General features: G+C 42.3%; 2 protein-coding genes across 2 annotated transcripts; both read left to right on the top strand.

Moving 5' to 3' along the window:
• Positions 1–121: 121 nt before the first annotated feature.
• On the top strand, positions 122–877 carry LOC139062261 (gastrula zinc finger protein XlCGF8.2DB-like). The gene has a single exon (XM_070543130.1). It carries the CDS (start codon positions 122–124, stop codon positions 875–877), a length of 756 nt encoding a protein of 251 aa, XP_070399231.1.
• Positions 878–6,609: 5,732 nt separating this feature from the next.
• Positions 6,610–24,881, top strand: LOC107374592 (gastrula zinc finger protein XlCGF57.1). The gene is made up of 4 exons (XM_015942751.3): positions 6,610–6,668; positions 6,899–7,042; positions 7,315–7,403; positions 20,441–24,881. Exons 1-4 carry the CDS (start codon positions 6,610–6,612, stop codon positions 21,919–21,921), a joined length of 1,773 nt encoding a protein of 590 aa, XP_015798237.3. The 3' UTR covers positions 21,922–24,881.
• Positions 24,882–25,428: the final 547 nt, after the last annotated feature.

The raw sequence follows: 25,428 nt of genomic DNA, 5'->3' as shown, positions 1-25,428 counted from the left end.
GTTACCCTTCACAACAGCTTCTATAAAGAGCGAGGATGATGAAGAAAAACCTCTGTTCTCACACCTTCATCAGCAGTAAATAGAAGACAGAGATGTTGCAACCAGCAGCTCTGCTAACAAGATGACAGCAGAAACTAGCAGGAACTCAGATCTGAACCATCATCAACAGACCTCTGATTCTTCACAAACTGAAGTTAGTGGAGATGATGAAGACATTAAACTGTCAGACTCAACTAAACAACAAAAATCATTTAGTTGTGATGATTGTGGACGAATATTTAGACATGAGAAACCTTTCAACAGACACAAGGATGTCCACGCAGGACAGAAGCCTGTTACCTGTAAGGTCTGTGGACAAAGACTTCGCAATATAAGAAATTTAAAAAGTCACATGTCTCTCCACACAGGACAGAAGCCGTTTGCCTGTGATCTCTGTGATCAAAGATTCAGCAATAAGGCGTTTTTAAACAGTCACATGAGTTTCCACACAGGGTACAAGCCTTTTGCCTGTGAGCTTTGTGAAAAAAGATTTAGCCATAAGACATATTTTAACACTCACATGAGTTTCCACAGAGGGCACAAGCCATATCCCTGTGAGCTTTGTGAACAAAGATTTATTCAGAGAGCGACTTTAGTTAGACACATGAGAGTCCACACAGGAGAGAAGCCTTTTTCATGTGAGCTCTGTGGAAAAAGGTTTAACCAAAAGACGAGTTTAAACCGTCACATGAGACTCCACACAGGGCAGATGCCTATTGCCTGTGATATCTGTGGACAAAGATTTAGATATAAAATGAGTTTAAACGCACACATGTTAGTCCACACAGGACAGGAACATTTGCTTGAGAGCTCTGCGGACAAAGATTTAGTCAAATGACACATTTAAAGTATCACACCGGTTCACAAAGAATGTATTTAAGTAAAAGAGTAACAAAAGGGGTCCTTTTTACAATCTAGATGTCAGTCTAGTCCCTCTGGTGGCTTTCCTTTACCCACCGCCTCTGCTTTAAAGGAGTGTTTCACTGAAAAAACATTTTTTAATCATTACTTCTTATTATAATCAGTCACTCTGGTTTTTCGTGCAGGTTGAATGTGAAAATAGTCGTACACCTATCTACTGCATTAGCTTCTAATAGAAAATAGACCGTGTAGTGCTAGGATTTGAAAATCCAGAGAGATTACACCACACTGTGAATTAGATTCATGGATGGACTCGCTTAACATTATTCACAACGAGGGAGGTTGTTGTTTTAGCGTCCAGAAAACCACAGAGAACGTCCCGGCTAGTAGGAGCTCACCGGTAGCATTGGCAACTTTACAACATGGCAGAACTTCAAATTTGAGTTGGTTGTGGAGGTAAAACATCAACGTTGCAGAGCCAGTGGTAGAGTGATGTTGCGTTATTCAGTACCTGAGGATCATATTCTGGCCAAGAGTGCTTTTCCACCAGTCCCACCAGGGCTACAAAGGGCACTCTTTAAGACAAACCTAACAAAGTGAGGCCCAAACTTCACACCAATGGACAATTTTGCTGATTGTTGACCATTTCCTCCCTTCTTGACAATCATAAGGATGTGAACAATTACTGTAGCAGCTCTGCAACACTCTGTCACCTTTCTAATAGGATGAGGTCTTTAGATGTAGGGAAAGAGATCTACTAGACTAATGATCAGTATAACTTTGTTCATAGTTTCACATCACATTGAGATTTTTTTATTTTAGCCAATAGAAAAAAACAGTTTTCCATAGTTTATAAAATGAGAAAAGGTGATAAACATGTGTTGTTCCTTATTGGTTTTAACTCAGATGCTGAAATTGTTCTTCTAAATTTTCTCATTAAATCTCTACTTTGGTTTCCTAGTTGGAGGGTATTGAATTTTGTTTTCTATTTGTATTTTATGACTTTTTTTATTTTACTTTTTCAGTTCCTTGAGAACAATTTGAGTGTGAAGACCGTTTTTATAGTTGTTTACCTTTAAATGTGTAATGGTGGTTTATGATCATTTTCTGACTGTGGTCTGTTTAGATTCAGCTAAACTAAAAAATAAAGTGTCTAGGAAAGTGGAAGAGATTGAAATGTGTGTTTAGATCGTCTCTAACCCCTGAGAATAAATGGGAGTTCAGAGTGCTTCTGTTTCATCGACCTATGGGATAAATAACACATGATAGTCTTTGTATAAAGAATGTCTTGTTTCTATCTCTCATGATTCTTATGAGTACTTTTATTTTGTAAATATTTGAGCGTTACATTTTCTTTGCAACACAATTTGCTATATGCATGATTCAAGTGTTTTGAGTGTGTTCTGTTGACTTTTTGGGTATGTCAGCTGTTACAGGTTGCTTGGAATATCTTTAAATGTTTGTTTTTAGGTTGTTGTTGTTATTTTAGTTGTGTATGTTTTAAGTGATCCAGGATGCATAGGAAGGGCTACAGCTAGCTGATTCTAGAGAAAAAGAAAAGTCAAAGCAAAACTCAAATCTGCTTTCAGAAAAACGCAAAAAAAAAATTAAATAAAAAAGATGAACAATTAACTATTTATCAAATATCACTATTGAAAGCTTTTCCAGCAGAAAAAAATAACTTGCTAGCTTCACAGCTAATTCTGCGGAAAAGCATTAAATACTTGTATGTTAATAACCACATAACTCGTTTATATAAAGGCTAGTTAAATAGTGTAAACATGAACCACAGTGATTTTGTTGACATTCGAATTGTTTTGAGGGGACAGTGTCCTTACTTGAACTAGCTGTTAGCTCATCTATCTGGTCAGAACCTCATTTACAGAAATAACTTCAAACCTATACTATTTATAACTTTTACACATTTTAAATGCCTCAAATGTCAAGTTTCAAATCTTGAAACCTGAAAGAGCCAGTAGATTTTCACAAAAGAAAATTGTGAATTTACTTAACTGAATGGACAATTAGGAAACATACAGTGTATTTGACGCAATATTTAAATAGAAATTGGAAAAAAATATTTAATCAGACCTCCAACTTGGTGTCATTAAATATTGTGGCCAAGTCCACCTACAGCACTGCTAAGGTTGTCTTTCAAACTGGCTCCACACACATTTGGAGGACCAGTCAGAGCAATGAACAATATAACTTATTCATCGCTACGGAAATCTGTCAACAGGGCAGTCCGCCATACAGAAGAAGCAAATCCATCCTTATTCAAAATGAGTAAGTACTGCTCATGTCTCAAACGCCCAAGTTTAAGTAGTCCAAAGTTGATATCAAAGCTGTTTCAAGTGTTTTCTGAGCTGGCGCCATCTTTGTAGTTTTTCCTCAGTCGCAGCTCTGGCGCAAAGCCTGCCCATCAAACATAGAGTACTGAGATTGGCATGACACAGAAACTTTAGGGCCAGTGGTAGACCTACTAGGCTTCAATAGAGTCACAACCCAACCTAAATCTTTGCTGCTTCTACAGTTGGACTAGATTTCTAGGGTAGCTTGGAGGTGTGCGGACAGTTTATAGGTAACTGGGACAATTTAAGATTTTGGGAAGGTTCACTACTTTAGTTTCTTCACATATTGGTGAGATTCAAGCTGTTTGATGAATTAAAGTTTTTCTTCGCTGCTCTGGGATCTTGGATGATGTCTGAGCAAAGGCCAAAAGGATTAGGAGACATCCACGTCACTTTAGATTTTCAAAGGAAGACTTACTAGAGCTAAACTGATCGCTTTTCAGAGAGGAAGCATTTCTGAGGCAAAGAGCTCTTTCAGACATCTTGAATAAGGTGACTCCAAGTAGTGGAAGATGGAGCACCAGGAATTGGATCTTCATGCTAAAGGGAGCTGATATTAGCTTACACACCTTTCCTTTGGTACAGAGCAAACAACTTTCTTTTATTTTGTGGAATTTTCTGCTGCAGTGATTAGCGGTGGTTGTGGAAGGCAGCCTTAGATATAAAACTAACGAGACAGCATTTTATCATCCATCAGATGTTTTTTGTCTTTCTAACAGCACGGGGGTCAGTGGTAGAAAAAAGCTGACAGGAAGTCCAGCAGAAACAGAGGGATTAGGGTTTCAGGAGGGAAAAATCCAGTTTCTACAAAGAGACACTTCTTGAGACAGTAGACACTTGTTCTCTGTCCAGGTAAAATACTTTTATTTGTGACTGAAACATTCTAATACATTAACATTAAAACACAGATTTATAAATGTGTTCTAAAAGGCAATCTAGATTCATTTAGTTCTATGTCGGACCCTTTGTGACATTTGACAGCCTGTTGTGATCAGATGCTGCCACCTGCTGGCTGAGTCCTGGAACTAAAGTTGTCACTAAGGAGAAAAATGTTCAAATGTAAAAAATTTTATGTCTCTTCAGAAGTTTAGCAGCAGCATGTTGGATCGCCTGGGAGCCTTTGAGACAACGTTAAAAAAATCTTCATTGTTGCTTGTCTTGAGGACATAAAAAATTGGGTGACTCTTAACTTCTTGCTTTTAAATCAAGACAAGACGGAAGTTCTCATCTTTGGACCAGAAATCCAGAAAAGGAAATTGCTTAGCCAATCGCCTGACCTGAATGGCATTACATTAATCTCTGAGAACAAAGCAAGGAACCTTGGTGTTATCTTTGACCAGGACATGTCATTCAAATCCCAGGTTTCACAAGTTTGTCGGATTTCCTTTTTCCACCTTCGGAATATTGCTAAGATTAGAAGCATACTTTCCAGGAGTGATGCTGAAAAACTAGTTCATGCATTTATTACATCAAGACTGGATTACTGTAATTCATTACTCTCAGGAAGTCCACAGAATGTAGTTAAAAGTCTTCAGCTTGACCAAAATGCTGCAGCTAGAGTTCTGATGAGAATTAAAAAGAGAGATCATATCTCTCCTGTCTTAGCTTCCCTACATTGGCTACCTGTTAAATTCAGAATAGATTTTAAGATCCTTCTGCTCACATATAAAGCTCTTAATAATCAAGCTCCATCATACATCAGTAATCTGATTGTTCCATATGTTCCTAATCGAGCACTTCACTCTCAGACTGCAGGTCTACTGGTGGTTCCAAGAATATCTAAACTTAGGATGGGAGGCAGATCTTTTAGTTATCAGGCTCCTCTCCTGTGGAACCAGCTCCCAGCCTTAGTCCGTGAGGCAGACACTTTGTCTACTTTTAAGAATAGGCTTAAAACATTTTTATTTGATAGGGCCTATAGTTAAAATCTGATGTTAGCCTAAATCTGGACAAGTGGGGGAGTCCAGGGAGGTGGAGTGTACAGTCGGTAAAGACGGCTCTCCCTTGCCCTGCCTCCAACATGCCTACATCTAAATAGGATAGATTATCCAGAGTTAACTCTGTAGTTATGCTGCTATAGGCTTAGACTGCTGGAGGACACACTGACGACTTTTCACACTCTACTGCTTTATTCTACAGTCTGCTCTTTAACTGTACTATTTTGTGCAATTTCAGCTGTTAACTTTATTTTCTCTGTAAGTGTTTTTCTCCCCAGAAGAATCTACACTGACGTTCTGCTGAGCTGTGGTGGCCTCATGGAGGGGGCCATCGACTAGCACACTGCTGCTAACCACTAATACATTCTCTCTCTCCTGATAATAACTTTTTGTTTTTGACTTTTGATGTGCTAATACTAGTTTATCCGTTTAATTATATATCCACTAGGATAAATACAATAAAGTTTATCTTTCACCAAATACAATATTTACTAAGACATCACAATATAACTATAGACACATTACTTGTCTGTCTGTGTGTGTGTGTGTGTGTGTGTGTGTGCGTGTGCGTGTGCGTGTGTGTGTGTGTGTGTGTGTGTGTGTGTGTGTGTGTGTGTGTGTGTGTGTGTGTGTGTGTGTGTGTCTGTGTGTGTCTGTGTCTTTGTCTGCCTGCTCTGTCTTCTCGATCCCCAGTGAGTCGTGGTGGATGGCTGCTTATACTGAGCCAGGATTCTCTGGAGGTTTCTTCCTGTTAAAAGGGAGTTTTCCTCTCCACTGTCACTGCATGCTTGCTTAGTATGAGGATTGCTGTATAGTCACTGACACTGGTCAGTGACTTGATGCAATTTGCTGGGTTCCTTATATAGGAAACATTATTTCTGATTGACTGAATGAACTGTGAATTGGAATGTTTATTATGTGAAGTGCCTTGAGACGACTCTTGTCGTGATTTGGCGCTATATAAATAAACTTGAATTGAATTGAATTGAATAATCACACTTCTCCTTGACAGTTGTGCACCTGCACAACAACTTCTATGTCCTCTTGGTTCCTTAGGTGTCTCACATGGACACCCGTGTTATCTGTCCAGTTCAGAAGGCCAAATCTGTTCTTGTGCATTTGATGACCCTCAGTTTTGAGTCTATGGATCTGGCAGCCCGAGCAGATCTGGTAATGACACCGGTCCAGAAGGGTCCAGCATGTTTTTGTTGTTCCTCCCTCCAGTGCACTTGATTCAGTGGTTAAATCACATGTTAATCAGGCTCCGCAGAAGCCTGTTAATCACAGGTGTGCTGAAGCAGGGAAACAACTAAAACAGACTTGAGACTAGCCCTTCAGGACCTGGATTAGAACCCTTGGGATACATGTTTTTGTAGTTCGTGCCGTTTCCAGCCTCCAGCCCTGTCCAGTAGGTGGCAGTAATGCGCCTGAAAAGCTTAAACAGAAGAAGAGGAAACGGAAGCTGGCCCGACGGGCCTAGGTATGATCTATCAGGTGATTTGTTGCGTTATCAACACAGGTGTGGCTGACAGGTTGTTACTCTCCATCTAGGCGTGTGTTGTGCTGAAGCAGCTAAGGCAGCGACACGCCTTTTAGAGGCGTCCAGCATGCTTATAGAAGAAGAAGAAATCGGAAGCTTTTAGCTAAGCTAGCTTGTTGTTTTGGTGTGATGTGACTATCTTTGAGGCTCTGGAGTAAACATTTCTTTAGGTCAGTCTCTGGGAGAGTATTAGAAAAAGCGTCTAACTGCTGCTGTGGAAAAATCCTCACCAAGCTTTGGAAACAGTGTTCTGCTTCTCAACAACGTGGTCCCAGTTCTCCCAGAACCAGAGAAAATCGGAGCTCCAAAACAAGGTCAGAAAACCTTTTACAGACTTCTGGATCTGCTGCTGTTCCATTGAGAAACGCGTTCTTTTTGTGAACAGATTTATCAGACTTGGTCGTTTTATTTGGTCATAATGCAGGATCGCTGCTCGGTCTCTGATCCATTCGACTCCGAAGCAGGACGGAAAGCACCGGTTATCTCGTCTCCGTGGCTGATTAGAGCCAAACCATAGGATCTTTAAACACTCGCGTTCTTCAGAAGTAGCATCTTAATCAGATCTCTTTCTTTGTTTCTGTTGCAGCTGGATAAATACACCTAAGGGTCATCGATCAGCTGTGACGGATCCGTCTTGTGTACTTCCCCATATGGATCTGGACAGCATGGATCCAGGTGTGTGTGTGTGTGAGTGAGTGAGAGTGAGAGAGAGAGAGAGAGAGAAAACAATAAATACCTCCACATTATTAAACCAGTATGCCTCATTAGATGGCCTGTGGCTCTGCAGACCTACTTCAGTGTGCACCAACACAAGAAACCAAAAACGTTGGCTCCTGTAAGCAGAAATCAACTCCATCTTCCTTCTGCTACAATTCATTTAACACATTCCTTTATGGCAATGGAACTCAATGGCAGCCTGCGTGCCACATCCGGCCCACCAGACCTTTCCACCCCCCAACTCAACCCTTTAGGCTGTAAAGTCCCCCAATTGGGGGACTTTGAAGAATTGACCCTTTGCTCCGAGTCACCTAATCACGTGGGTCCACCATGCTGGATGGTAAAAGCATGTAAACAGTAAGCTACACAATTACTAAACAAAGGGGAAAGTAGAGCCTGAAATTGTTTTTGCGATCAAAACAAAAACAAAACTCCTCCAGCATGCCTTCAACTAGTTCATGCCCAGTTCAGTTATCAGAAGAAGTACCCTTTTTAGCCGGGGCTTACCAACGTTAGCTTACGTTCTCTCTGCAGCTGTTCACCGATGTAAACATGTTACTGACTTTGCCTAAATTCACCCCGCTGGATTTATAACTTTATGTTGTAAGCAGCGTTTCACTTTACACCAAAGCTGATTTTTAAAAAGTCCAGATCCCTACTAGCTTCTGTTGCTGGTAGTATTACCAGGTTCAGCTGCTGCTCTCACACCGGAATGAGAAGATCTCTGATTGGCGACGCTCATATAAATAAATAAATAACGCAATTTTAACACACATAATCATACATCAGAGCTTTAATATTGTTAATAATTATCTCGCTTTATTCTACAGTGGACGCCGCGCATCATCCGTGGTGAAATACCCATCAATCAGGATTATCAATAACTAGTATAAGCACATCACATTTATCCCTGTCCCTGTCTTCCTTGTGAAATAACTGAACGTTAATCTTACCCGGTAAAAACATGTTCGCTGCAAATAAGACCTACAGATGATGGCTCCTTCCTGCTTGTACGATCCGAGCCTGAACGGAGTACAGATGGGTTGGATCAGACTTGGGTCGATTAATGTAATTTGAACACGATGAGTCGCGCTAGGACAGCAGAGAGATCCATGGTTGTAAACAAACGCTAAAATGTAGACTATGATGTCCCTGGCGATCCGGTTTTGGGCTTAAAGCCCTCGGGTCATTTTGGTTTCAGTCTTTGGGTTTGGTTTGGCTCCACTGCGCTACTGCTGGTGGGGGCGGGGGGACTGGGAGGAACTCAGAACAGTCAAAGAGAAATTATAATATAGTTTAGCTGTCAGCCTGTAGAAATGTATTGTTTCATGAACCAGGGTGACCTGGGTTTATGTTAAATTCAACTTTAAAACTGGGAGAAAACTTTAGTCTACCTTTGAGTTGGATGTTTTCTTCTTGTTTGCTTGTTTCTTCTCAGAGACACGATGGATAGAAGGAGATGATAAAAGTCAAAATGTCCCCAAAGGAAGGGTCAGTTAGCTGGTTAGTGAAGGGGAAATAGCTTTCATTAAACCCTGATCCAGCCCACTGCCTCCTGCTGGTGTTGTTGTTTATATTATCACAAATATAAAATAAACGCCTTAGAAGTTTAGGATTCTTTCTGGTTTTAGTGTTTTCAGCAGCTGGGCCTGATTCGTTCTTTGTCACATTTCCTTTGGGTCCAAACAAAATAAGTTGTTAATTTAAAAACAATCATTTAAATATAATCAAAAAACCTGTTAAAAGCACTAGAATGTGGCAAATAACATCTGCTCACTAAAATGTTTCTGTGGGAGACCCCCAGACCAACTCTCCCACCTTCTTCACCCTTGATCAGTTTTCATGTCTGAGGTCCGAGCTGCAGTCAAAGATGTTTACTCCACTGCATCCAGACTGATAATGCGGGAAGCCACTGGTGGCTTAAGGTTGGTTTATGCTTGACGCGTCCGCGAGGTCCGCACGGAAAAGTTGCGTCATTTTAACAACCACGCCCCTCCACCGCATCTCCGCATGGCCCAGAATTTCCGCAACGCGCACCTCGGAAAATTTCTAACCACACGGACAGACGGACGCGGAAAAACATGGCGGACCGGCAAGAACTAGTATGGCAGAGGTTTGTAAATACAGACATTTGTATGATTCAGCTCTCAGAGATCACCGTGATCAACATGTTGTTAATAATTCTTGGAGAGAAATAGCTCGCACTGTCGGAAAAGACGAGAACGCTGTTAAAAATGCTGAAATGTCATGTTGTAAACAGTCATTTCTACTTCTACTATGGTGTAGTGTTGGATGCATGCCGTAGAGCTCCATGCTGCCCCGTTCAGTTTGGGAGAATATTGGCTCACCGCAGAGACGAGCCGCACAAACCATAAACGCTGCGAGTTGTGAAGCGCGTTCCATCCGCGAGCCGCATCACCAAGCGGAAAGTGAATGCGTCAAGCATAAACCAAGCTTTATTCTTAGCCTGGCCTGCCAGACTCGTCCTCTGTTTAATTCTGCACAGAGAAAGAGTCTGGTAACTCACAGGCAGAAAGGCACTTGAGGGGCGGGACTAGCCAGCTCAAAAATATCCAATCAGAAAAAAGATGGAAAAGCCGATTGTACCGTGCAACGCTTTAGTTTTTTTTAGCTGTAGTAAAAAAAAAAGGCATCTCAAAACAGTGCAAACATTTCATTTTTTTAGAAGAAAGGCTTTTAGCACATCTACTTGTTGTGGTTTTAAAGACATTCAAGTAATTTAGAAATGAGGAAAGAGCCGCAGCGAACTCCGTCGCTGTCGTTGTTGTTTATGAGAAACTGAGCGTCGCTGTGTGTGACGTCCGCAACGCTGTAGTTTTTTAAGCTGTAGTCAAAAATGGCATCTGGCGACAGCACAAACATCTTTCATTAGAAGAAAGATGTTTGCGCTTCTTCTTGTTGTTTTAAAGACGTGTCCAAGTCATTTAGAACAAAGGGAAGAGCCTCAGCAAACTGTGCTTCAGTTCAAGGTCAATTTTATTTATAGAGCGCATTTACAGCAGCAAAGCTGCACCCAAAGCGCTGTACAAGGTAAAACAAATCAAGGTACAACAGATCAACAATAAAAACCTAAAATAAGATGAGCACACAACAGTCACAATCTATAATAAAAACTTTTAACAACTATTAATGCTCAAGTCAACCTGCAGTAAAAGCCAAATAAAAAAAATGTGTCTTAAGAAAGGATTTAAAATGCTCTAGATTCTGTGTGGTCCTGATGTTGAGTGGCAGCTTGTTCCACAGTTTGGGCCCAACCACAGAGAAAGCTGTCGCAGCGAGTCTTGTGGCGGGTTTTTGGAACTGTTAAAAGAGCTTGAGAGCTGGACCTCATGGTTCTGGCAGGGACGTAAGCGGACAGCAGCTCAGAGATTTAAAATGGGGCCAGGCCATGAAGGGATTTCAAAACAAAAAGTAAAATTTCAGTTGCCATGTTCGACAAACTCAGTGTTATGGTGTGTGACGTAAGCTACTCAGTGCTGATTGGCTCGGTTAGAATCCTCAGGGGGTGGGGCTATTTGAATAGGAGAGTTCCCAGACCCTTTCTCTGTGCAGAGAGAGGGTCTGGTGCTACTGCTGGGGCAGCAGTAGCTCAACAGGTTGAGAGGGTTGTCCAGTAATCGGAAGGTTGCACGTTTGATCTTGGCTCCGGACAGAGAATTCTGCTGTTGTGTCCTTGGGCAAGACACTTAACTCACCTTGCCTGCTGGTGGTGGTCCTGTGCTCGGCAGCCTCGCCTCTGTCAGTGCGCCCCAGGGCAGCTGTGGCTACATTGTAGCTCATCACCATCAGTGTGTGAATGGGTGAATGATAAACTGTAGTGTAAAGCGCTTTGGAGTCCTTACTCTTGGAGGCGCTATACAAATGTGGGTCATTTATCATTAAACAGAGTAGCAGTCTGGCAGGTCAGGCCAGCTGATTCTGCCCTCCAATTCAAGGTTCCCTCAAAAAGCATCGGCCAGCCAGCCAGTCAGTAGCATGTGTTGGGTCAGTTTCACATGACTAGCTGATCCAAAACACAAAAAAACGGTCAGCTGAGCACAGTAAACGCTCAGATTAACCAATTGTTTGCACTAATAAACTACAAGGGCTATGCCGGGCTGACCCAGATGTGAAAGCCTCGTACAGGAAAGTGCAGAGAATGTCTCAACTACTAGAAGCTAACTGTTAAGTAAGTAGTAACTCCACAACATGGCAGAACTTCTTCAGGTTTGTGTTATTTGTAAAGACAAAACATCAACATTGCAGAGCAAAGAAGTAAAGTTGCGTTGCTGTTGGTCAAGACCACTGGAGACCAATGGAAATGTATTAAAAACACGAGTAAAGTTGACCTTTTAACAGACTAAATGGCCCATATTTGGCCTGTATTTGATATAGCACCTTCTAGAGTCCTGGAGCCCCCCAATGCACTTTACACCGCAATCAGTCATTCACCCATTCACACACATTCACACACATTCACACACTGGTGGGGATGAGCTACGATGTAGCCACAGCTGCCCTGGGGTGCACTGACAGAGGCGAGGCTGCCGAGCACTGGCACCACCCGTCCCTCCGACCACCACCAGCAGGCAAGGTGGGTTAAGTGTCTTGCCCAAGTACACAACGACAGCGACAGACTGAACAGGGCTCGAACCTGCAACCTTCTGATTACGGGGCGAGCACTTAACCCCTGTGCCACCATTGCCCACACACTTATACAATACAATTCACACATTTATATAATAGAATGCTTAAGTCATGTCTCTTCCAGGTTGACCTTTGATCCGAGAAACTAGGAATGGCAGTGAATGAGGAAAAACTATCATCTTTTGTCAAGTTGTGATATCAATTTAAAACTTTTAATGAATTTAAAACTGATTTTAAAGACAAGAAAGATATAATTTTGGTAAAATTGTTGAACACCTCATTTTTCTGTTGAAACCAGTTTCAATATAATCTCCCTTCCAACATGATTGAGACATTAGACTGTTTTGTAAATATTTCCCTGTAGAATCCATACATATTGCTCCTGTACCCATGTTTTAAAAAACTTAACACTTTTATATTTGCCTGCTCGCTAACTAATGCAATTGTTAGCTAGCAAATGCAAACTTTTTTTTAAGTCTTTAGAGGCATCCACAGAAGAAGAGTTAATGAGCAAATTACGTAAAGCTAAATTAGAACTTCATGGAATTATTGACAAAAGACAATGTTTAGCACAAAGACTACGAATAGAAAACTTTGATCATAGTTATAATTCAGGTAAATTTTTGGCTAGCCAGTTAAAAATTAATAAAGAGAAAACTACCATATCTGCTGTTAAAGACTCAACCGGGAATATAGTTTATGACCCTCAAAGCATAAACAACACTTTCAGAGACTTTTACAAAACTTTGTACTCACCACAGATAAACCATCAGATAACGAGATCAATGAGTACCTTGATAGGATAACACTTCCTAAATTATCAGACAGCCAAGTTACAGTCCTGGACTCGCCACTAACATCAGCGGAGCTCCAGGAAGCCCTTAAATCCATGACTAATAGGAAAGCTCCAGGTCCAGACAGGTTTCCAGCAGAGTTCTACAAAGAATTCTGGATCATTCTGGCTCCAATATTTTTCAGAATGGTGAGGGAAATCGAAGAGAGTGGCAGATTACAGCCAAATATGAACTCAGCCAATATTAGTCTCTTGTTAAAACCAGGCAAAGACCCTGCATTTCTTACCAGCTATCGCCCTCTTATTAATGTTGATCTCAAAATAATTTGTAAAGCCCTGGCCAAAAGATTAGAAAAGGTAACCCCTTTCATAATACACTCTAACCAAACTGGTTTCATCAAGGGTAGACAGTCATCCACTAACTCGCGTAGATTACTTAATTTGATAGATTTCTCTTACAGTAGAAACATAGAAACTAGTATATTATCTCTAGATGCAGAAAAGGCTTTTGATAGAGTTAACTGGAAGTTCTTATTTGCAACTTTACATAAGTTTGGGTTTGGGAACTTCTTCATAAACATGCTACAAACATTATACAGTTCGCCAACTGCACGTGTCAGGACAAACGACCAAATATCAGCTAGCTTCTGTCTTCAGAGGGGGACCAGGCAGGGATGCCCACTCTCCCCCTCACTGTTTGCTATCTTTATTGAACCACTAGCAGCAGCAATTAGGCAAACAACAGGTATTAAAGGGATAAAGTGTAAGAAAATAGAACAAAAGATCAGTCTTTATGCAGATGATGTTTTACTGTCATCTCTTTCTCATTTAATAGAAATGATGAACTCTTTTTCAAAAGTTTCAGATTACTCTATAAACTGGTTAAAATCCACAGTTCTTCCAATTAATTTCTCTTCTGTCAATTTACTTAATACACAATTGGAGTCATGGAATATCACATACCTGGGAATTAATGTCTCTCCCAAGTTAGCAGATCTAACCAAACTAATCAGGGGTGGACCGTTAAAGCGCCCGAGCGCCAATGGCGCTAAATTTTCTCGTCGGGCGGTAAATACTTGACGACTTACCGCCCGGGTGGCGCCCAAGCTTTATTTGTCATTTACACACCGGCTTTCGCCTATGGCCCCGCCCTGTAGGAAGCCGCAGTTTTCGTTTCGCGCGCGTGAACCTGCGCGCCTCTAGCCACCTACTGCACTTGTACGATCCGTGCACGTACTGCACGATTAGTTATAGTCACGTGAACTATAAGTTCACTATTAAAGACGGAAGTGGAACCACGCTAGAAACACACAAGCACGCAGGAAGATCGCACCACCACAGGGATGGGATTTCTTGATGAAATCTCCGGCAAAACGCTTTAAAACTGGTGAAGAGAAGCGAGACAGTTCGAAACGGTATGAAGTAGAGACGCGTGTGCGTAGGTAAAATGATTCTTGGCGGTTTAAAGAAGATGGGAGGCGCAGAGAATGGCCGTGTTCGAGTTGAGCAGCGCCTCGCCTGGAAAACAGACGAGAGCAGACGGAAGCAGCAGGGGGAGTGGCTGAAAGCCGGCGTTTCGCCGGGGACACACCGGCAGCGGAAGCGCCCGAAGCGAATCGCTCACGAAGTCCGGCCGCTCCTCAGTTCAGATCAGACGCGCCCCATTCGAGGCGCGCCTCGGCTCCGCTGTGGTTTTTCTTTTAACTACCTGGTGTCCTCAATTTCCTCAGCTCTTTTCCTCTACGTGTGTGTGTGTGTGTGTGTGTGTGTGTGTGTGTGTGTGTGTGTGTGTGTGTGTGTGTGTGTGTGTGTGTGTGTGTGTGTGTGTGTGTGTGTGTGTGTGTGTGTGTGTGTGTGTGTGTGTGTGTGTGTGTGTGTGTGTGTGAGGAGAGGAGAGGAGAGGAGAGGAGAGGAGAGGAGAGGAGAGGAGAGGAGAGGAGAGGAGAGGAGAGAGACTATGGTGTGAAACAGTTGTTTCTGCCAGTTGAATCTCTTGGACTTCCCTGTATGTGTAGCTCGGGGGTGACTATTGATGAAGATATTGCGTTAGCGTTCACACTTGTTCAATTTTCAATTTTAATTCTGGTGCCTGTTAGCAGCTGAAACACATCCTCACGTGCTTGTGGATGTCATATATTGTATATGAAAACATGACTGTAATAATAAGTAAAGGTTAGCAGCTGTAGGTTTAGTGTGCTCATAGGAAACGTGACAAAAGAAAACAAAACACATTTCTCTATGGCCTATATTGTTGTCATCATCAACGTTACATGATTTACAGAATACATGTGACCAACTAACATTTCATGTTCTACCACCGGATGTTTGGATCAAAATATGAACCAATCAGATCTTAGATCAGGTGAGAGCCAGGTGTTTCCCGTCATCCCCTAGGTTTTGCAGCCAGTGGAGAGCAACTGCAGCGGCTTGGCTCCAAAATCTGCGGCCGCCTTGATCTCACGAGGTTATCGTTGCCTACGTATGCATGACGTCAGAGCAAGTCGGCGTCAATTCCGGCACAAATCTAACCGGCATGCACCGCTCGCCGATCACCGCTGGTCTAATCTGCGCAGAACTAGCTCATCTCGAACACAGTCAATGGCTCGAATACAGCAAAGCGGAGTTGGTGATGTACTGAGTTGTATGCCGGAAGTATGCGATGCCAAAATCGTGTTTTGTTGAGGGAACAAACAAATTCAAACTTGAATACGTTATTATGTTTGTGAATGTGTACAAAATAAAGGTTTATTACATTTAAAACGGTTCAGTTGTTATTTTGACTCATTTTGGCAGCTGACCAGCGGGGCCGGTAGATTCTTGGCAGGGCCGGTAAATATTCAGAGTTACCGGCCCGGCTGGCCGGTTGGTTTTGAAGTTAATGTCCACCCCTGCTAAACTACATCCCACTTTTAAAGAAAGTGGAAGATGATCTTGCAAGATGGAAATCCTTACCGATATCACTCATGGGGAGGGTTGCTACAATTACCCAGAATAAATTACTTATTTTCAATGATCCCAAACAAACCACCAGCTGACTGGTTTAGATCTCTGGACTCCTCAATTACCAAATTCCTTTGGCAGGATAAACCTCCACGAATTAGCTTAAAAATGCTTCAGAAGACCAAAGACAGAGGAGGACTGGATTTACCCAACTTTTATTATTATTTCTTAGCCAACAGGCTGCAATATATACCACGATAGTTGCAAGATAACCCACTAGATGAGTCTTGGTTAGACATAGAACAGACACTTTGCAATACGATAGAGCTTTCAGACTTACCATTTATTAGCTCAAGCATAAGAAAACATGAAGGCTTCAAAAGTATTAGTATCAGCATCTCTCTGACAGCATGGTGGGAGTATCCTAAAATGACAGAGTCTTCACTAGTACCATGCAGACGCACACCTATCTGGAATAATCCTGATATTTTGCAAAATAATAAAATGATGAACCTTCCGGACTGGAAAAATAAAGGAATCCTATACCTGGAACACATATATGAAGGATTAGACTTCATCCCATTTAATAGAATAGTCTCCCAATTTGGAAGAAGAATAGCTATAAGAATAGCTTTTTAGAATACCACCAAATTAAATCTGTAGTCAAACAAAAATTTAAGCTCAATAAAATAGAATTACAAACACCACCAAGGGTATTAGACTTCTATAATCTCAAACCCCCCAAACTACTGTCTAAAGTTTATAAGACACTGTCCAAAATAGACGATAGAATGGCAATCCCTATTGAAAAATGGGAGGTGGATCTATCAGTCAGCTTTGACCAGAACTTCTGGTCCCAAACTTGTTTAAAAACTTTTAAAATGATCAGACACTCCAATTTACAATTAATTCAGTACAAAATTCTACACAGAGTACACTATACAGGTCATCGGATGTTCAAGATGGGGGTTGTCGTCTGACATCTGTACACACTGCACAAACAACATTCCTGACAATTACATGCATGCAATGTGGTCCTGTCTAGGAATTTTGGGGTAGAGTATGTGAAGACCTGTCAAAGTCTCTGAAATGTCATATCCCAACCACCCCCTCTCTTTGTTTACTGGGAAACCTGGACGATGTCCCGATTGAAACATCTTTGGTTCACGTGGTTCTGATTGTCATATGCATCGCTTTTACGTCCCGTGGCTTCGCTAGGAGCACGATGGTGTTTGAGGGAGTAAAGAAGATTTTGTACTGGAATGAAACAAACTGAGTTTAAAACTCTTAGAAGGAAATTTATTAACTCAAATTAAGCTCTGGGCTGAAAAGGAAACAAAAAGGTCATCCAAGACTGGGAATCAATAACAAAAGGAATTTCTAACTAATAAAACGATGTCTAATAAACAAAGAGCGCAGCGGAAAAGGGCTGGAATAAGGCTAAACGGATGAACACAAAAACTGGGGGGGGTCCTGAGTTTGGAGTATCCGGATGTTCCCTGAGGGTGAGTTCACGGGGGGTGGGGGGGTGGGGGGGGTGTTGCCCCCCTCTGGAGGTGCTTGGGTTGCCTCAGGGGGTGGACTACTTGTTGTAGTGGTTGTGAGTGGGGCCCCTTGGAGGTCTTGGCGGCGGCCATGGGTCACTGCCTGGCAGCTGCATTGCCCCTGGGTGGGGCCTCGGGGTGTTGGGGTGGCTGGCCCCGTGTGGGGGTCTGGGCGGGGCCTTGGGGGTCGGGTCCTGACATATATGCTGCCGGGAAGAAGGCAGGAACATGCAGCAGTGCCTGACCCGGGTTCAGGGGCCTCGGGTAGACCTTGGCTCCTCTGCTGTCCCATCACAGGGGAGGGGGAGGTCCAGGAGGGGGAGGACCCTACCTTACCTGGATGTCCTATGTCTTATATATTCTGGAAGTTGTGCAAATGCAGGGATGGGCATAGATATTCTGCTGGGGTGGGGCTGGGTTGGTGCCTTCGGACTCCGTGAGACTCTGTAATGCTGCTGCTTTGGGCCCTGGCAGGATGGGCTGGGGTCTCCATGCACTGGGGGGCAGTTTGACAACAGAGGTGCCTATTGGGGCCAGTGGGGGAGCTGGTTCCCTGGAGGGCTAAGCCCAACTAGCCATTCCTCCCCATCCCCGCAAATTTCTCTCCTCCTGCTCCCTCACATCATCACACAAACATGCACATAGGACCTTGGGGGGTGGACAAGTCAGGGAGTGTTGGTATAGACCCCATTTCTGCATTCCTGTGGCAGCCTGCCCCCCAATTTTATTTGCACCTTATACACTTCCACCAACGACATTCCACGCAAACACACACTTAGGGCCTTGGGAGTGAGCACATTCAACGGCACTTGGCGGGGGACTTTCTCAGCCTCCTCCCGAGTGCCGGTGCCCACTTCCAATTTTAAACTGCACTTAGGCACCGAGGGCTGTGGCTGCAAGTGGGGTGGTGCGGTGGCATCAGCTGGCATAGGCCAGACAATGCCCACACTGCCCGCTCACCACAGCCATGGAATACACCTCATCAACACACAACACTATATTGGAGCAGGTGGAGGGAGACTAGGGGTCTTAGCACACCTCTGTTGTTGCTTGGCTTCCTGGGGCTGGAGGCTAGGAGGGAGATCTGGCCGTTTGGTTGGGGTCTGGGGTGGTGGGTTGCTGTGCTCAGCGTTGGGCGGGGGAGCCTGCTCATCAGCACCCCAGCAGAAAGGGTCCAACTCTGGTAACCGGTGATGGTTGTACCCCATGTGCAGCAGTACCGGGACCAGAGTGAATAGGGTGTGTATGGGGAGCATGAGTGGGTGTCCGGCGTGCATTTTTTTTAAGTCTTTGGTTGTATGTGCATGTGTGAGCATGTGTATGACTGTTTGTCAGGTGGGGCCTTTGACTCCTCCCCTCTCCTGGGACTTCTTTTGATGATATAGATCTTCGTCTCCCCTCCCCCTGCCACACCTGGTGTGGGGTGTGGTGCCTTGGTCTGCCTGGGTGTTCGTGGCTCCCGGGTCAGGGGGTTTAAGATTTTTGGCGTCTGCCTGATCAATCCCGGTGGCTGCCTGGTGGGGTCTGGGTCCCTGGGTCCCTGGGCTCTGCTGGGTCCCCGGCGGTGGTGGTCGCCCCTGGGTTCCAGGCTCAGCCGGCTAGGGGGTGGGAGGCTGCGGGCGGGCCTGTGAGCTTGCCACTGATATCTCCCGGGATTCTGCCGGCTGCTGGTTGTGGCCCCCTGGGGCGATCCTCTGTGCCCCTCGAGGGGGGCGGGGGCCTTTCTGGTTGCAGTCTCCTTGGGGTTCCTGTGTTCTAGGGCAGCGCCTGGATCTCGGGGACTTGGAGCTCCCCTGTCTCCTACGCGTCTTTGGGGGGCAGATCTGTTGTCCCTCACACTCTCTATTGGACGCTCCTATAGAGAAACCTTACATAAGCAAGCGCGTGTACACACACAGGTGCTCACATGGTGCTCTCAAAAGTATGGGCTTGGGCACGTTCAACACATGTCTTAAGACTACGGTGGGCACTTAATGCACTGTGATTTATTATCGTGTGACTGTTCAGTTAAACAATGTTGATTATATATTTCTTCATCAAGTTGACGCAGTGATAACTTGATCTTGTTTGTTGCTTTTTTTCCTTGTCTCTTTCTGCAGGTCTAGATGCAGACTCTTGTTCATTATTGTTTTTTTTTGTGGACCCCCCACCCCCACCCCCTTCCCCCCTCTCTCCCCACCTTTTGTCTTTTCTTTTCTCTTTCACCTCTGACTGCGTGTCTGGTCAGAATTACAAGCATTCAAAAACAATAACAATAAAGTTTTAAGTATCAGGCGTGACATTAAAAGTAGACACTTTGATGCTCCACCTGAGCGTAAATCTGTAAGGCTTGTTACCAGCATTCAGACATCAATTCTGTTTGCTTCACAGCCAGACAGGACACGGTAAAAAAAAAGAGAAAAAAAAAGCAAATGTTAACTAATACAATGTATTGCATTTTACTGTGCAAAGTACTTTTTTACAGCAGGTGAATTTGAACCCTGTGCAACTTGCACATTATCAAGTTCAGTTATGTTCAAATTTGTTAATTGTAACTTACACCGTGTAAAAGTCCCTCAGAAAAATGGTAACATGTACACTTCTTGGTCTGTTACATTTAATTCATAATCTAATAATTTAAATCTCAAAACTTAGTCCAAATTTGTATTGGTAACTTATCTAATACAAGTCATGTCAACTATTCAGTTTTACAGTGTAGTAGGAGATTTACAACATGAATCCTGTAGTACATTGATAATTCCACAGTCAGGAACTATAGCTCGAGTCTCAAATTAGAAGTTTTGATCTTTTTTATTTTTTTTTTGTGGAACTCCGTGAGAAATAAATACTTAAAATCAATATTTCAGACTGCCAACATGTTAGAACAATTGGATTAATTCTATCAGGCCCTCATGTTTTAAAATCTTTAAATTTTAAACTCGAATTAAAAAGTAACTGAATTAAGGTTTGCCCTGTTTTCTAGGTCAGTTCTGATCTCACCAACATAAACCAATAATACAACTGTTGTAGGTGTGAATATAAAGTTGTAGCGGACAATAATTCACATCATGTATTTCTGTGTGTCCCTACAGATCTTCTAAAAATGGTGCTGATTAAAGAAGAACCTCCTGAAGAACAGAGTGCCAGTGTTGATCTACAGGACCCAGATCACCTCCACATAAAGGAAGAACAGGAGGAAGTCAGGACCAGTTTGGAGGGAGAGCAGATCCAATTGAAGGATGAGGAGACTGATCCTGCCAGATTTCCCTACACCACAGTTTGTATAAAGAGTGAATATGATGAAGAGAAACCTCTGTTCTCACAGCTTCATGAGCAGCAAATAGAAGACAAAGATGTTCCAAGCAGTAGCTCAGCTGTCCAGATGACAGCAGAACCTGGCAGAGGAGCAGAAAATAGCCATAACCCAGATGTGAACCATCATCAACAAACCACTGATTCTGAGACTGAAGGTAGTGGAGCTGAAGAGGATGATGTGAATCTAGACACCGAGCTGTTAGGTCCTGGGCCTGAAACTGGAGATGAAAACAATGACGGGAATGAGAGCAGGTCTTCTGCATCAGATGTTAAGGCTGTCAACAAATTCTTTAGCTGCCCTGAGTGTGGTAAAAAATTTCTCCACGAGTGGTCTCTCCAGAAACATACGAGAGTGACAGGTCATTCAGCCGAATGGTCTTCAGAGTATTTGGTTTATGAGAAGTGTGTTGGCGTTGAGCAGCATGTAGACTCATGCAAGAAAGTTCAGACACAACTAAAATCATTTAGTTGTGACGAGTGTGGAAAAGTATTTAATCACAAGACAAATTTAAAGAGTCACATGAGGGTCCACACAGGACAGAAGCCTTTTTCTTGTGAGTTCTGCGAACTAAGATTTAGTCATAACACAAATTTAAAGAGTCATTTGAGGGTCCACACAGGACAGAAGCCCTTTGCTTGTGAGTTCTGTGGACTAACATTTAGTCATAAAACAAGTGTAAACAGACACATTAGAGTTCACACCGGACAGAAGCCTTTTGAGTGTGAGTTTTGTGGACAAAGATTTAGCCAAAAAACTAGTTTAAACCGTCATATCACAGTCCACACAGGAGAGAAACCTTTTGAATGCGATATCTGTGGACAAAAACTTAGTAATAAGACTTATTTAAACAGTCACATGAGTGTCCACACAGGACAGAAGCCTTTTCCCTGTGAGATTTGTGGACAAAGATTTAGTCAGAAGACATATTTAAACAGTCACATGAGTGTCCACACAGGACAGAAGCCTTTTACCTGTAACATTTGTGAACAGAAATTTAGTCATAAAACAAGTTTAAGCAGACACATGATAATCCACACAGGACAGAAGCCTTTTGCTTGTGAGCTCTGTGGACAAAATTTTAGCCAAAAGACAAGTTTAAATCGTCACATGGGTGTTCACACAGGACAGAAGCCTTTTTCCTGTGAGCTATGTGAACAAAGATTTAGTCATAGACCAAGTTTAAACAGACACATGAGAGTCCACACAGGACAAAAGGAACTTCTTGAACTTGAAGAGTACCCAAAGGTGGCTATGTAGTTTTACAGTCTCGTTCCTTTGGCGTCTTTTCTTTACCCTAGATCAGAGCCACTTCTTTCTGTCCCTCAAGCCACATATTGTGGCCCCCAAATTGTAAATTTTTCACAAAATCCCCTTGTCTAACAAAAGGTGGCATATAATTGTTTGTGTCTTTCATCATTACTCAATGATGTTGTGCAGCCTGAGCTGCTGTCCTTAGGTTTCCCCTTTGGAATTTAGCAGCATTTATCGTGGCTAGGGCTGCCAAAAACAACTATTTTAATAGTCGACTAATCGCCAATTTTGTTGAAGATTAGTCAACAAATCGTGTCATGTATAAAAGTGTAGCTAACTGCACCAGGATGCTCTAATACACATAATTTGCTTCTAGTTTGAAGTGTTATCAGTTATGTGCCATCTAATAATAAAAACAAGATGATAGTTTATCAAATAACTTTTAATTAACTTTGTAACCTGCTAATACAAATGGTACACAGTTAAATGGAGGTAGGCACCTAAAACCAAGAATAAATTTTACACAAAAATGATCTGCTCACAATGTATCTAGCTAAAATATTCATTTTTGGCATTATAACAAACTCGTCCATTGAAGAGGAGTGCTTATTTTTTTTAACACTAACTTAGCAGGATAAAATAAATCATTAGCGTTTGTAACAGAGCAAATATGTGACATGCAAACGTGTTCTTGTAACACAATCACCATCACTACTATTGTTGCTACACCTAAGAAAACAAGTAACTGTTGATGTTGGCAGCTAGAATTAATAGGGTTACAGAGGTGACTCTTCATTCTCCACCATTTAAGGTGCTTGTGAATCGCCGTTGTGCTGCAGAGAAAGCAGAGTTTCACTTTGCACATTTTGCACTGTACGTGCTTCTCTTTTGTATTTGTAAAATGCTCCCAAACCTTTGAGCTATGTTGCCCACTCGCCATGATGTCTTCTTTCTCCGGTGATTCTGATCAAAGGCTGACCCAGATGGCTACTTCTACACATGTGCCTTGAGCAGTAAGGCAGAAAGCAGCCGCTGAAGGTGCCGCAGCAAGAGAGAGAGAGAAAAAAATAGCTCATAGAATAAATGACTAATAAATCTATAGTTGACTATTTTGTTTGTCAACTTCATAACGTATCAACTAATCGTGGCAGCACTAATCGCAGCATGTATTCTTTGCCACTTAATAGTTTGTGTGGTGTAGACGTACTTGTCTTTTTCCAGTGGTTTCTACCTTGAGTTGCGTTAATACATGTACACATCTCTTTATTTGTTTAGCCAGTGGAGTTTAGCCTGGATTGGCCTTAGTTTGGATGATCCATTGTCCCGCTTTATGCGAGATAGCTGCTTTAAGGTTACTGGCCAACAGCCTGGTGTCACCTGTCCCCCTGTGGAGACGTTTCAATGACATGGAGAAGGGCTGGGCAATAAATCGAAAATTTCTCGTAATCGAAATTTCTGACTCTTATTGTGATAATTTTTCCCATGTTTGATAACAAAAAAATGACAAGATGTGTGGAGGTTGGCGATGTTCATGCCCCTTTAAGAAGCTGTACCACCTTGAGTCACATAAAAACGTGACACAACTAATACATGCAACAGCCCCATGTAGTGGATAACTTTTGTTTCTGCGCATACCTTATTTATCACCCATTTATCGTTATCGAGGTGAAATCCTCAATAAGTCGTGATATTTTAGGCCATATCGCCCAGACCTAACACGGAGGTGTTCCAAGGGTATGTGAGGATTAAATGGTATGATTCTGACCGAGGGTGTTGGTCTACTCGTTGACAGGGGTCAGTAAGGACTTCAAAGGGCACTGTTTTAGACAGACCTAAGGAAGTGAGTCCCAAACCCAGCGAAGCAGAAAGATGCGGTCTGTTTATTCCCGTTTCACATCGCAGGATAATCTTGTCGATTGTTGACCAGCTCTTAACATTTTTAAGGATGTGCACAATTACAAGCTACGGCTCTGCAGACCGTTTTAGATCATCCTACATTATGTGGTGTGTAATGAGTACTCTGGTCTGCTCTGGAGGATCATTCTGACCCTAAATTACTCTGATTTTTGTGGACAAACATGCTGCCCGTTAATGTAAGATCTAGCCAGTCAAAGCGAGGTGACAGACGTGCACCACATGATCATGCACTGTCGCGTTTCTTTTCATTGAAGGCTCTTTTTATCTTGTGAGGTTTGCCATTTGAGCGGCAAATATCCGTTAGTGAAAGTGTGTAGTATTTGTTGAGTTGCTGCACATTACACACAGCACCACAGGTATACTTTTTATAACTGTGTGTGGTCTCATGCTTTGAAAATTGACTATGTAAAAATAGAGGTGACAAATGTTTTGTGCTCTTAAAGGTATCATCTACGTCCCATCTGGGGTTGAGTTGGTGTTGAATGTTTAGTTTAGATAATAACATGACCTAGTGTAAGACTCAGTTTTCTAACTGAAGGTTATGGTCTTCTTTAGATGTAGGCAAATACATATTAGATTAATAATTAGGATAACTTCATTCACTGTTTCACATTGAGATTTATGTTTTAGCTGATGGAAAATTCTGTGTTTTCCATAGATTATGAAACGAGAAAAAGTAATACTTGGTGATAAACATGTAGTACCTTATAGGTTTTAACTGTATACTGTAGATCTGGTGCTGAAATTTTTCATCTAAATGTTCTCACAAAGCCTCTTTGATTTCCTGTTGAAGCAATTTAGTTTATTATTTTCTAAATATCTTTAACTACATTTCCTTTTTTCCATTATAATTAGTTTAGAACTTTACCACTTTGTGTGTGAAGACTGTTTTACATGTATTCACCTTTAAATGTGTAGTAGTGGTTTGGGGTCATTTACTGACTGTTGTCGTGTCACTTAGAATAACGTCGTCTTTGTTACTATAGATCTTAGCATTGCTCTGTATGCTTCTTATTGCAATAGAATAAAAACTTTGTTTGAATCCAGAATTTCTTTCTCATGGGTCTCTAATAAAATCACTAGACATCCTGTCTCCCACTGCACACTCGCCTACACAGCTCTGTGACTACCTCTGTTAGACCAGAGGTGTAGGGTCCAGAGGTGGGATACTGACTTGATTCCACCTCTGGAGGTGTGTGAACTGCTTTTAAGTAACTGGTACAGTTGAATAAAATCGAAGTTGTAACTGGAGCTGCTGGAAAGTTTCCCTGCTTTCATTTTTCACTTCTTGGTGAATCTCTAGTTGTTTGATCAAAGTTATTCTGCTCTGGGATCAACTGAGCAAAGGCCACAAAAAGTGCAGGAAACATCCATGCCACACATCTGAAAGACGTTCAGCTTTTTAAAAGAGGAAACGTTTGAGCAGGGTATCCGCGGGTCCTTAAAAAGTCTTAAATTTGCTTTTCCAAATTTAAGGCCTTGAAAATCCTTAAAAATGACAAATAATCCTTAAATCCAGTTTCCAAAGGTCTTAAATGACCAAAGATCCAATAAACAAGATTATTTTATTTCTTTAAAAATGTTTGTGAATTTCTA

This window comes from Nothobranchius furzeri, chromosome 12 (assembly GCF_043380555.1).
Source record: "Nothobranchius furzeri strain GRZ-AD chromosome 12, NfurGRZ-RIMD1, whole genome shotgun sequence".
In the NCBI taxonomy this organism is placed as follows: Eukaryota; Metazoa; Chordata; class Actinopteri; order Cyprinodontiformes; family Nothobranchiidae; genus Nothobranchius; species Nothobranchius furzeri.
This window is presented reverse-complemented; position numbering and strand designations above follow the sequence as displayed.